At 45.2% G+C, this 12,989-nt stretch overlaps 1 protein-coding gene across 14 annotated transcripts in view; it reads right to left on the reverse strand.

Moving 5' to 3' along the window:
• Positions 1-12,989, reverse strand: part of TTLL5 (tubulin tyrosine ligase like 5) — a 235,835-nt gene that overhangs the window by 102,890 nt on the left and 119,956 nt on the right. For 13 of the 14 annotated variants that reach the window (XR_005597950.1, XR_005597951.1, XM_039536715.1 and 10 more), the window contains one exon: positions 8,037-8,191. Coding sequence is in view for 11 of the 14 variants with exons in the window: in XM_039536715.1 (XP_039392649.1) it covers positions 8,037-8,191 (155 nt within the window). In the remaining 3 variants the exon portion in view is untranslated. Of the gene's footprint in view, positions 1-8,036; positions 8,192-12,989 lie in introns of those variants that run through there. The other variant, XR_005597952.1, reaches the window with a different exon arrangement.

A 12,989-nucleotide genomic window follows, 5' to 3' on the forward strand; every position in this document is an offset into this window, starting at 1 on the left:
TCAGGCCTAATCTGATGGCATCCAGTTTGCAAATTAATTCCAGTTCTGCAGCTTCACGTTGGTGTCTGATTTTGAAGTTTTTGTTGATGAAAAATTGCCACTTTTAGTCTGTTATTGAGTGACCAGAGAGATTGAAGTGTTCTCCTACTGGTTTTTGAATGTTATGATTCCTGATGTCAGATTTATGTCCATTTATTCTTTTGTGCAGAGACTGTCCAGTTTGGCCAATGTACATGGCAGAGGGGCATTGCAGGCACATGATGGCATATATCACATTGGTAGATATTGCTCCTGTATTTTTCACTTCATGCATCCAGTGAAGTGGGTTCTAGCCCACGAAAGTTTATGCCCAAATAAATTTGTTAGTCTCTAAGGTGCCACAAGGACTCCTCGTTGTTTTTTCTATGAGATTTTTTCCTAACACAGTGCTGGCCATTGCAGGCAGCAAGATAAAGTCATCCACAGAGGACACTGAGCTGGGGCCACTCCCAATGACTTCACAGATGGTAATCACAGACAGCAGCACCAGGATAACCTGCGCCAGATTTACCTTGTGCTAAAGACTCTTCCTTCCCCACCCTAGGCATGAGGTAGCACAGCCTGCTACTGGCAGGTACAAAAGGGAAGCACACGTAGGTGGGGGTGGAGAGATTGGGGTGTGAAAAAAGGGAATTGTGTGGGGACTGCAGTGTGAAGCAGATAGATTGTGCTGTGCAATGCAGAGAGACAGGGCCCATTGTTACTCTGGCCCTCAGAGAGGGGGTGGGAGGAGACCAGGAAAGGGAAAGCCACAGACAGGGTCAGGGGAACTTGACAGACAGGTGGCTAAGATGATGCAGTGCTGGAGTCAGTAGGCTTGGCTGCTCCTGTTCTGGCACTTGTGTGCTGCCTCACCAGGGAGGTGCCAAGGTCAGTGCAGAGTTTGCTAAGGCTGAACTGAGGGACTATTGTGTAGCACTCAGTAGCTGCTGCTCTTGCCCTACATTTCCTCTGGGAGGGATCACTGCAGTTCAGGCTCCTCAGCCTTCAAGTTAGCCTGCATTCCGTTGTGTGAAAACAGTTAGGCCCTGCTCATGTGGCAAAACAGGGCACGGGGCAGTGGGGACGTTGTCCGCTCCTCACACAGGACTGTGGGGCACCTAAAGCAAGGAGCTCAAAGACAGCAACTCCACATTCATCCTTGAACACGGGGATACAGGAAAGAGCAGGTCTCAGCTGACAAAAAACAGCCCCTGCCCCCACCCCAAATCTCTGCCCTTGGCTCCTCCTCCCCTTTCTCATAACTGGAAGCCTCCCTATTGCAAACTCTACCCCATGGCTCCCTGTTGCTGCCTTTGCCCTGCCTCTTCGATGCTGCCCAAGCCAACTTGACCCCAACCCTGCTTCAATCCCCATGCAGGTTGTCATCATATCTTGCCTTAATACTTTGGATTCCCCAAATCTCAGCTCATTACACCAGCCTATGCAGAATGCTACTACCTCAGTCATCTGTACACAGCAATACAGCCCCATTACCTGCCTTTCCTCCCATCACCACTAGACCCCCCAGTTTCATCATATTTTAATTCTTCTCAGGATCCAGTTGAAGATTGTCCTTGTTTTTATAATCCTTCATTTACTCTGAGCTGATTCCCTCTGTGCTTAGCTTGCCTATTGTTGGAATCCACTCTGTCTCTCAAGAACGTATTGTGCTTATCTGTCATTTTTGGGTGTAGTCAGAGAGATTGGGGGGGTGAGGATTCAGTGAGGCAGCCAGTTGCTGTCAAAGATTGCTGGGAAAGAAAACAGTAATTTAAAACCCCACATCTCCAAAATTTAAATAATTTTAGATCCTACCCAAAATGGGAAAAGAGGAGATGCATTCCCCTTCCTCATAACAAAATATACAAGTGCCTCCTGGATACCAAGAATCAAAGCCACTCCTCCCATGCCTTTAAAGATTAGGGAATTCCTGGGACCAATTTTGCCAACCATTTCCAAAAACTTCCAGCTTTTCCTTTGACAATTGCTGCAAGGTTGCTTATTCATTGACAATACAAGAATATAACCTAGAGGGTAATAGGGTAATAAGGAATAGCCAACATGGACTTGTCAAGAACAAATCATGCCAAATCAACCTACATTTCCTCCTTTGACAAGATTACTGGCCTTGTGGATAGGGAGAAGCAGTAGACATGATATATCTTGACTTTAATAAAGCTTTTAACACTGTCCCACAAGACAGTCTCATAAGCAAACTAGGGAAATGTGGTCTAGATGAAATTACTCTCAAACTGGCTGAAAAACTGTAGTCAAGAGTAGTTATCAATAACTCACCATCAAACTGGGAGAACATATCTATGGGAGTCTTACAGGAGTCTCTCTTGGGTCAGATACCATTCAATGTTCTCATGAATGACTTGGATAATGGAGTGGAGAGAATGCTTATAAAGTTTGTGGATGACACTAAGCTAAGAAATGTTGCAAGCACTTTGGAGGGCAGAATTAGAATTCAAAATTACCTTGACAAATTGGAGAACTGGTCTGTAACACTGGTCTACAATTTTTGAGAAGTCGTCTGCTTCAGAGATAAAATGTGCTATTTATTATGTATTTTGATGTGCTGAATTCAAATATGACAATTAAAACAACTGATTGGCTACTGTTTCTAAGATATTTAAGTTTTTACATTTTATGTCTATGTATATTGTGTAGATAGTAGAGTTTTAATCATAAATTGTAAACCTAGGTCTTTTCATGTGTTTATGGTTGCTTTACATGATATTTCACCTGTCCTGTTTATATAACACTTTAAAAATCAGCAAAAGGGTTATATAACTAAAATTTATTATGAAACAAAAGGCAAAAAACTATTATGTACATAGTTTAGTCCTATTCAGTGTCTACTCGGCGCTTCTTGGCTTGTCTCTTGTATTCATTAAATGGAGCATCTCTTGTCACTGTCCAGCAATAGTCTGCAAGCATTGATGGGCTCCATTTGCCCTGATAGCGTTTCTCCATTGTTGCAAAGTCCTGGTGAAATCGCTCGCCGTGCTCGTCGCTCACTGCTTCGCAGTTCGGTGGAAAAAAAATCTAGATGAGAGTGCAAAAAATGTATCTTTAGTGACATGTTGCAACCAAGGCTTTTGTATGCCTTGAGGAGGTTTTCCACCAACAACCTGTAGTTGTCTGCCTTGTTGTTTCCGAGAAAATTTATTGCCACTAACTGGAAGGCTTTCCATGCCGTCTTTTCTTTGCCACGCAGTGCATGGTCAAATGCATCATCTTGAAGAAGTTCACGAATCTGAGGACCAACAAAGACACCTTCCTTTATCTTAGCTTCACTTAACCTTGGAAATTTTCCACAGAGGTACTTGAAAGCTGCTTGTGTTTTGTCAATGGCCTTGACAAAGTTCTTCATCGGACCCAGCTTGATGTGTAAGGGTGGTAACAAAATCTTCCTTGATTCAACAAGTGGTGGATGCTGAACACTTTTCCTCCCAGGCTCCAATGACTGTCGGAGTGGCCAATCTTTCTTGATGTAGTGGGAATCTCTTGCACGACTATCCCATTCGCAGAGAAAACAGCTGTACTTTGTGTATCCAGTCTGCAGACCAAGCAAGAGAGCAACAACCTTCAAATCGCCACAAAGCTGCCACTGATGTTGGTCATAGTTTATGCACCTCAAAAGTTGTTTCATGTTGTCATAGGTTTCCTTCATATGGACTGCATGACCAACTGGAATTGATGGCAAAACATTGCCATTATGCAGTAAAACAGCTTTAAGACTCGTCTTCGATGAATCAATGAACAGTCTCCACTCATCCGGATTGTGAACGATGTTGAGGGCTGCCATCACACCATCGATGTTGTTGCAGGCTACAAGATCACCTTCCATGAAGAAGAATGGGACAAGATCCTTTTGACGGTCACGGAACATGGAAACCCTAACATCACCTGCCAGGAGATTCCACTGCTGTAGTCTGGAGCCCAACAGCTCTGCCTTACTCTTGGGTAGTTCCAAATCCCTGACAAGGTCATTCAGTTCACCTTGTGTTATGAGGTGTGGTTCAGAGGAGGAGGATGGGAGAAAATGTGGGTCCTGTGACATTGATGGTTCAGGACCAGAAGTTTCATCCTCTTTCTCTTCCTCATCTGACTCAAGTGAGAATGATTCTGGTGCATCAGGAACCGGCAGTCCTTCTCCGTGGGGTACTGGGCGTATAGCTGATGGAATGTTTGGATAATGCACAGTCCACTTTTTCTTCTTTGACACACCTTTCCCAACTGGAGGCACCATGCAGAAGTAACAATTGCTGGTATGATCTGTTGGCTCTCTCCAAATCATTGGCACTGCAAAAGGCATAGATTTCCTTTTCCTGTTCAACCACTGGCGAAGATTTGTTGCACAAGTGTTGCAGCATATGTGTGGGGCCCACCTCTTGTCCTGATCTCCAATTTTGCAGCCAAAATAAAGGTGATAGGCTTTCTTAACCATAGTGGTTATACTGTGCTTTTGTGATGCAAAAGTCACTTCACCACAAACATAGCAGAAGTTATCTGCACTGTTCACACAAGTACAAGGCATCTCTGCTCACTTTGACTAAACAGAAATGTGTCCCTTTGCAAAATCAAACACTGACAAATAAGAGAGCACGACACTGTATGATTTCTAGAGCTGATATAGGGCAATTTGTTCAGCAGAGTGATGTAAGCTTTGTTATGATTGCATCATCCATGACTTCTAGGAATAACATGATGCAATTCATATCATGTATGACGCAATACCAGCTTCAGATTGCATCATTCATTGTTTTGCCTAAAAAGCAAGTACTGTCCAAACCCAGTCATAGATTTATTCATAGATCCAGTCAAAGATGTATTTTAGTCATTTCTGGTTTAAATTGAGATCCCTTCCCTTTATAACTCACTTATCCTCCGCTATTCCCAAGTCAAGGGTCGTATATACTGACCCAATAGCATAACTTGAAAACTAGAGCCAATCAACAATTTTAAACAATTTTCGTTCTCAGTGACCCAGAATTAGTAAAGTTTGACTACATTTATTTCAGAAGCATTTTGCCTGTAGAGTAGTGTAATCAATAAGATGAAATTCAGTAAAGATAACTGCAAAGTGCTACACTTAAGAAAATCAAATGCACAATTACAAAATGGGGAATAACTGGCTGGGCAGTAATACTGCTGAAAAGGATATGGGGATTATAGTGGATCACAAGTTAAACAGGAGTCAATAACATGATGCAGTTGCAAAAAGGGCTAATATTCTTCAGTGTATTAACAGGAGTCTCATATGTAAGACATGGGAGGTAATTGTTCTGTTCTATTCGGCAGTGGTGAGGCCTCAGCTGGAGTACTGTGTCCAGTTCTCGGCACTACACTTTCAGAAAGAATGTGGACAAACTGGAGAATCCAGAGGAGAGCAACAAAAGTGACATAAGGTTTAAAAAACCTGACCTATGAGGAAAAGTTAAAAAAACTGGGCGTTTAGTCTTGAGAAAAGACAACTGAGGATGGACCTGATAATAGTATACAAATATGTTAAGGGATGTTATAAAGAGAACAGTTATCAGTTGTTCTTCCTGTCCACCAAGGGCTGGACAAGAAGTAATCTTAATTTGCTGCAAAAAAGATTTAGATTAGATATTAGGAAAAACTTTCTAACTATAAGGATAGTTAAGCACTGGAATAGGCTTCCAAGGAAGGTTGTGAAATCCTCAACAACGGAGGTTTTTAAGAACAGGTTAGACAGTACCTGTCTGGGTTTACTTGGTCATGCCCCAGCATAGAAGGGGTATGGACTTGATGACCTCTTGAGGTCCCTTCCAGTCCTACATTTCTATGATTTCTCTGAACAACAGTATGGTCAACTCCACATGCTTTGATTCTGAGTAGTCCTTCAAGACCTCTTCTTCAGAGAGAGTTCCAATGACTCCAAGCCTTTCTTCAGAGCAGTGGATAACAGTACTCAGAACTCTGCACTCTGAATTGTCCAGCAGCTCTCAAAAATTCCCCTTTTAATTTGTAGGCAGCTCTAAAGGTTTTGGCTTCCATTATTCTGGCCTTTTGATGCAGGCAGCCATGAAAACAAGACACCCCCCTCCAAACGAAGAGTCTCTTGAGACATCTCTTCTGCTTGCTGTGTGCTCTGGAGATAAAGGCACCACAGGTCAAACACTCTTTGGAGGAATGTACCACTCACAGGCATTGTAAGGCATCATGACCAACACTGGCAAGGCACTACGGTATGAATTATTTGGAGGGTTTTACATATAAAATAAATACATTAAATATATTTATATATAAAATACTTACAGGCACTAAGCTACACAACTGGAGTGAGGCAATTGTTCTGGGGCTGCTTGTGCCAGAATAGAGCAGGGCATTATGGGGGTGGAGATTTTATAACCATGGATGGATTGTCAGATCTGCAGCTGATGCACGTGCAGCCTCTAACAGTGAAACTGATTTAGAGTGATACCATGATCATGAGGCCTACAGCAGAGATCTGCAAAGGAAGGAAGAGTCCAACTGAGTAGCCCTTTGTCCTGTTAAACCTGGGGCCCATTCCCATTGGTACAGTCAGTGTGGAGGAGGAGATGGAAGCAATACAGGGTTGCCTGCACTCTGCTGCTCTCGCAGGCTACACAGGAGAGGAAGGAGGCTGTACACCTGTTGGATAGGTTCTTTATTTGGATTAGGTAATAATTCCCTTGGCTGGGTTCCAAGAACAGAATTGCTGCCTCTCTCAATAATTCTAAACCCCAAGGCAAACACTGTACTAGGCCAGGCACAGGCCAGGAATTCATTTCTGACATTCCTCTTCTACAGGCAGGGGGAAAGGCACTGACTGGTGAAACAAGAGCCGTTTAGCCTGAGCTTTCCAGTACAGATTTCAATCCTCCTGTTGCAGGGTCCATCTGGGGGGGACCACCCAGAACACACTCCTTCCCCCTGTGCCCCTCAAGTTTTATCAGCCACCATCCAGCAGCTTTCTTGCTTTTAATAACAAGCATTACTAATTATTTGCACTTAACATGGCACTTTCAATCCACAGAACTCAAGCACTTAAGAAGATTAGGCTCATTATCCCTATTTTACAGGGCAAAAACTGAGGCAGAAAGGGAGGAAGAGAAGCAACTTTCCTACAGGTAGTCGAGGCTGAACAAGGAATAGAATTCAGGAGATCCTAGTCCTGTACTCAATCTTGTACAAAATGGCAGCCCCACTTAGCTCCTAGCCTCAGTAACACCAGTCAAAGCCCCATTCAGAATCCTTTGGGCACATCCCCCCTCTCCCACCCTTGGGCAGTTATCCCCATCAGAATCACATACAGTCCTCTGTTCAGAGTCCAAGGGGTATATTAACCACTAATACAAATTCCTATGCTCTACTTTGATTAGAAAAAATGAGGAGAGAGCAGAAGGAAACCACTCAAAGGGAGACTCCCAGGAAAGAAGGTCTCTGCTGATTATTCCTTTGTCTTCAACCTCCCCCGCAGCTTTGCATCCAGGGAAAAGCCTAACCAAACTCAGGCCCTGATGGAGTTTTCTGTGCCATCAGGTAGGGAAATGTGCCCTGGATAAGTGCTTGGAGGGAAACTACTTAGAGAGATATCTCCTAATCATCCAACCTGCCCAGCCCCTCCTCCTCCCTTCACCATGGCCCTGCGACCCAGGGCTGACAAGGGGTGCGGAAGCTGGTACAAATTACTGGGGCCCGGAGGTCTGGAAGGGAGCCCGGGGCCTGGCTTCGTCGGCCCTGTTTAGCTGGTCTGCCCTTGCTGGGGGGCCCGAAAAAATTTTTTCACCAGGGCCCGAACCCGCTCTCAGCGGTCCTGCTGCCACCACCTGGGACCAAGGGCTATTTTCACGAGCTGTGTTTCTGATGGATCTGGGAGATGCTGGGAACTGTGTTTCTTTACACCTGGAAAAAAGATTTCCTGAGCAAGAAGCTAATGAGGAAAGTGAACAAGCTCCTGGCCCTTGTGCACTGCATCCATCTCTCTTAAAAAGCCAGAAGCAGCCAGATTAACTTACCTGACTGCTGAGGAGGTAGGCTTGCTGTCAGTTGTGGAAGTAGCTGGCTGAACAGCCCACATTGACCCTCCTGTGTTAAGTGCTGACCGGTGGCTGAGAGGGGAGGCTGTGCTCCCTCTGCTTACAGCTCCGCTTGCCAGGTTCAGGTTTGTTAACTAAAAAGACAGACGAAAATACATCAGACACTACAAAGACCCAAGAAAGTAACTGTAGGTGGCTCGGAGAAAGATACAAACCATTAGCTAGACAGTCTGATAATGGAAGGAAGACTCCTGTAGACAGGGCTGACGAGAGGTGGGGGAAGCCAGTACAAATTACCGGGGCCCGGCTTCCCCGGCCCTGTTTAACTGGTCTACCCTTGCTGGAAGGCCCGAAAAAAAATTTTAACTGGGGCCCGAACCCGCTCTCGGCGGCCCTGCCTGTAGAAACCTTCCCCTCCTCCCTGGAGAAAGGTTCTCTTGGACTAGAGCAAAGCTGTGCTGGCTGCATGAAGCAGTGAGGAGGGCCACTGTCAAAGCCACCCCACTCTGAATGGCTTCCAGCATCAACGCTTCATTGTAACACACCCATGCAGTGGAGCACTGGGGAGGAAGAGGCAGGGGCGGCTCTAGGATTTCCGCCGCCCCAAGCAGGGCGGCACGCCGCGGGGGGCGCTCTAGCGGTCGCCGGTCCTGCGGCTCCGGTGGACCTCCCGCAGACGTGCCTGTGGAGGGTCCGCTGGCCCCGCGGCTCCGGTGAACCTCCCGCAGGCACGCCTGCGGATGCTCCACCGGAGCCGCAGGACCAGCGGCCCCTCTGCAGGCATGTCTGCAGGAGGTCTACCGGAGCCGCGGTCCCAGCGGACCTTCCGCAGGCATGCCTGCGGGAGGTCCGCCGGAGCCGCCTGCCACCCTCCCGCTGTGACGCCGCCCCAAGCGCGTGCTTGGCGCGCTGGGGTCTGGAGCCAGCCCTGGGAAAAGGGCAAGGGCAAGGGCAAGGGCAAGGGCAGGGGCAGAATTCACAAAGGAAAGCAGCACTGGGCCCTGCACCACTGATTATAATTCAGAACAATGAAACCATGAAAGTCATAAACCAGCTGCAAGCATTTACAAAAGCCAGATGCTCCTCCTTGCCCCCCACTTCCCCAGGTCACTGAGCCAGATCACTCTATATATTTATAATTGACCCATTGCCATTTTACTTACATAAGATTCCCACCAAATTCTGTCCCAAATGGGAGAAATTTTCCACCCCCCTTGAAGCTGTTCACCCAATTAGGTAACCAGTCAATTAATGTCAGCTCTGAAGTGAGACGGGTTGTTGCATTTGCTTTATCAATTTATAAGAAAATTGCATACATATTTAATAACACAAATATTACTTGTTCGACTGTATCTTTCTCCTATTACCCTTCTTGGGCCACTCATCTTCTTGAGAGTGCAAACTCTGAGCAGGCACCGGCTTACTATATTTGAGGAGCACCCAGCAACAACGGGACACTGATCCTAACTACTGTAATGTAACTATTAAATTGCAGACAAAAAACTATGTTAAAAGACCATCATTAAGGTTGCTAAGTCAAGTACTCATAAGTTGGGGAATGCTAGAATTTAGGCTGTCCAGGCAACCTTAATTCAGACCCCGTGTGTATATGCATTATGATATGGTCTTTAATTACATGATCACTTACTATTTTTTCCACAGGATCTCTGCCTCATTCAGTGCACAGAATGGACCTGCTCTGGGGATGAATCGGGGTTTGTACTGAAGGAGACTGTTGTATGCAGGACACCTAGGTTAAGGCAGCTGAATGCTGACCTGGAGAATTGAATTCTATCCCTGCCTCTGCCACAGGGTTCTTGTGTGATGCTAGTCAAATCACTTAAACCAAACTTTTCATAGGTGGTCACTGATTGTGTGTTTCTCATTTTCTGGGTGCCTACTTGAGGCCTTGGGGTCTGATTTACAGAAGTGCTGAATGCTCCCAGCTGCAACTGAAGTCAATGGGATCTGTGGTTTGAACATATAAAGTGCTGTACAATGCTAAGTATTCTGAAAAATGAGATCCTAGGTGTCTCAAATTGGACATTCAAAATTGGATATTTTTGACCTTACTCTCTATGCCTCAGTTTGTCATCTGTAAAATGGGGATGATAATACCACCACCTCACTTCACTTCATAGTGGTTATGAAGATTAATTAATTGTTTGTCAAGAACTCAGATACTATGGTGAGAGCACTGAGAAAAGCCCATTTTGAGGAAAGTAATAATTCTGTCTTCAGAGCAGGGTTTGAACAGTGTACAGTAAATAAGGCCTGGGGCCCCACACTGAACAATGAGGAGAAGACAAAATATTGAATAGCAGCTCATTAAGTAAGCACCATCTGTTCTGTGCACTGAATGAGATGGGTCCTCTGGAAAAAACAGCATGTGATCATCTAATTAAAGACAATCATAATGCATACACACAAGTGGGCCAAATTAAGGCTGCACAGGCAACCTTCCTTCTGGCATTTTCTAGCTTTTGAGTGCTTGACATTGCAACTGTAACTGTGTTATTTTAATGTAGTTTTTTGTGTGTAATTTCCTAGGTTTTTAAAAAACAAATTGACACCCTCAGTTCCCCCACAAATTCCATCATATGGCATCATATTAACAATCACATGGATGATCAGCAGGGTTGGAACCTTTACATCTACTGCCCAGATCTCTGTCACTTGAAATACTGGAGTAACGGAGAGCAGTAGTAGGATGTCATCCTCTATGTGGACCAGCACTAGAGGGGACAAGGCACTAGTGGGCACAGACACTTCTGCCCATACCCCCTAGTTGACCCCTTCTGTCCCATTCCCTCCTAGTCCTGTCTCTTCCCCACCCCAGCTCCTTACTTTAGCCAGTCCCAGTCTCCATTATTCAGGTTTGTCATTCCAGTCCCAATCTCCTTACGCAAGAATACCTAGTCTCATCCTTCCAGAGTCCCAATCTCTGCTCCAGACTCTCAACCCCACCTCTCCTTGCTCAGTCAGCCCCAGCTCCCATCATCCCTGGCTCCTCATTCAATTGGTCTCTTTTTCTCCACTTCTTCTCTCCAGTCGCTTGTCTCCTCCAGGACATCACCTCGCCAGGCTCCTCACCCAACCTCAGTGTCCATCCCCAGCTTCTTGTCCCACCCTCTTTGCTGGTTCAGTCCCAGTTCTCTCCCTGCATCCTAGCTCCTCATCAAATCTGTTTTCCCTCCTTCCCACCGCCCCACTGGTTCCCAGACCCAGTCTCCTTGCCCAATCAAGCCTAGTCTCTTGATCATCCCATCTTCCAGTCCCACTTTCTCCTCTTCCCCCCATGAGCCTCCAGTCTCCTTGTATTTATTTACTCCCCACCCCCAACTTTAACTCTCATTTTTCTGCATTTCAGTCACGCAGTTTCCTCCTCCACGCTGCCTGGGCCTAGCAGGTGGTCATGGAACACAGGAGAGACAAGCTCCCCACTTTCTGTTACAGTGCCCAGCCCTGGCCTAACCCACCGCAGCCCACAGCTGCAATTACTGAGAAAGTCCTGTTAAGCCCCAAGATGGAGCATTTTCAGTATGGATGAATCTTCAGGGAATATAGCTGCTAGAATCTACGAAATCTCTAATGAATGTATTCAAACTGCAGTTTTTCAAAGGCTTATAATTTGGCCAAATTTTGGCAGATTTTCATAGGGATGATGCAAAGGCCAGCCACCCACCTGCCAAATTTAAAGTCCCTGCTCCAAAGCATGGGGAAACTAGAACATCTCAAAGAAAAAACTGCCAGAATTTTTAAACATGCACAAACCAATATATTTCTCCTAGCTTCATTTATCTGAAAACATAAGCATTTTCACTGAAAATTTCCCCAAAAAATTCAGCCTGAGGCAGGTGCCTGCCATGGAAAATTTCAGCCCAAACGGTTAAAAAGTTTGGCAAAGTTATAAGCAACTGAAAACATGGTCTTTCTATGGGAAGTCTTATGCAACTTAGTTGGTGCCACCAGCCCTGCCTATACCAATAACAACAAAGAATGTTATTTTAATGACTTTCTTCTGAGAGAACAAACAGTGACCCATTCTGTAGCTCTGTATAAATATGAAGCATTTATATTATGGTAGCAGCTAAAGATCACAAACCAGACTGGACCTCATTTTACTAGGTGCTGGACAAACATTTAATAAATGACAGTAACTTTATAGTTTACAGTCTATAAAGACAAGAGATAACAGGTGGATGAGGCAAACACTATAGGATGTGTACAATTCTTAGCCAGTCAGTAGCAGTGATGAAAACGCTGTTAGAGAAGGTCTATGCAGAGGGGGCTTGATCCAACCCATCCCTCAACACACCAATATCAAGGTCCATTTAGTGACATGTATCACCTCTCCACTCCCCATCTGATACCTTGGTGCATTTTTCTCTCTGATACCCTAATATTGTTTATTTTAAAGCTGTCTTTCCAGGCAAAGCAGATGAGAAAATAGCCAAGTGTGAAAGGTAAGGATATTTCACACATTCCAGCTAGACAGGTGTTTAAATTACAGCAGGATCAAATACAGGCAATGGATTCAGACAGAACCAGAAAGAACACAAAGCTTACTTAGAGCCAGCCCACCCACTGGGTGCAACAGCTTGTTTTTACTGCTCCATGCTCTAGTAAGTTTCAGTTGCTAAAATTAGCCTGCAAGAGTCTTGGCATGGCAGATTCCTGGGTATCCCCTCACCTCAGTGTCTGTGCCAAACAGCTGGACCTTGATTTTCCTAGTGGTGACTGTCATTACTGGTTACCTGATAAACTGCCCACTCTGTTTCAGACACAGGGAAGTGTTTAGCAACAGATGAGTATGGACATGGAAGAGCAGAGTTTGTAGTACCCAGCCCAAAGGCTGCAGCAGAAACTACTTATAGAAAAATCTGCTGCTTCAGGGATGGAAAATGGAGCAAACAGAACAGTAGGACTAGT

Source organism: Mauremys reevesii, linkage group 4 (genome assembly GCF_016161935.1).
Source record: "Mauremys reevesii isolate NIE-2019 linkage group 4, ASM1616193v1, whole genome shotgun sequence".
NCBI classification, from domain to species: domain Eukaryota; kingdom Metazoa; phylum Chordata; order Testudines; family Geoemydidae; genus Mauremys; species Mauremys reevesii.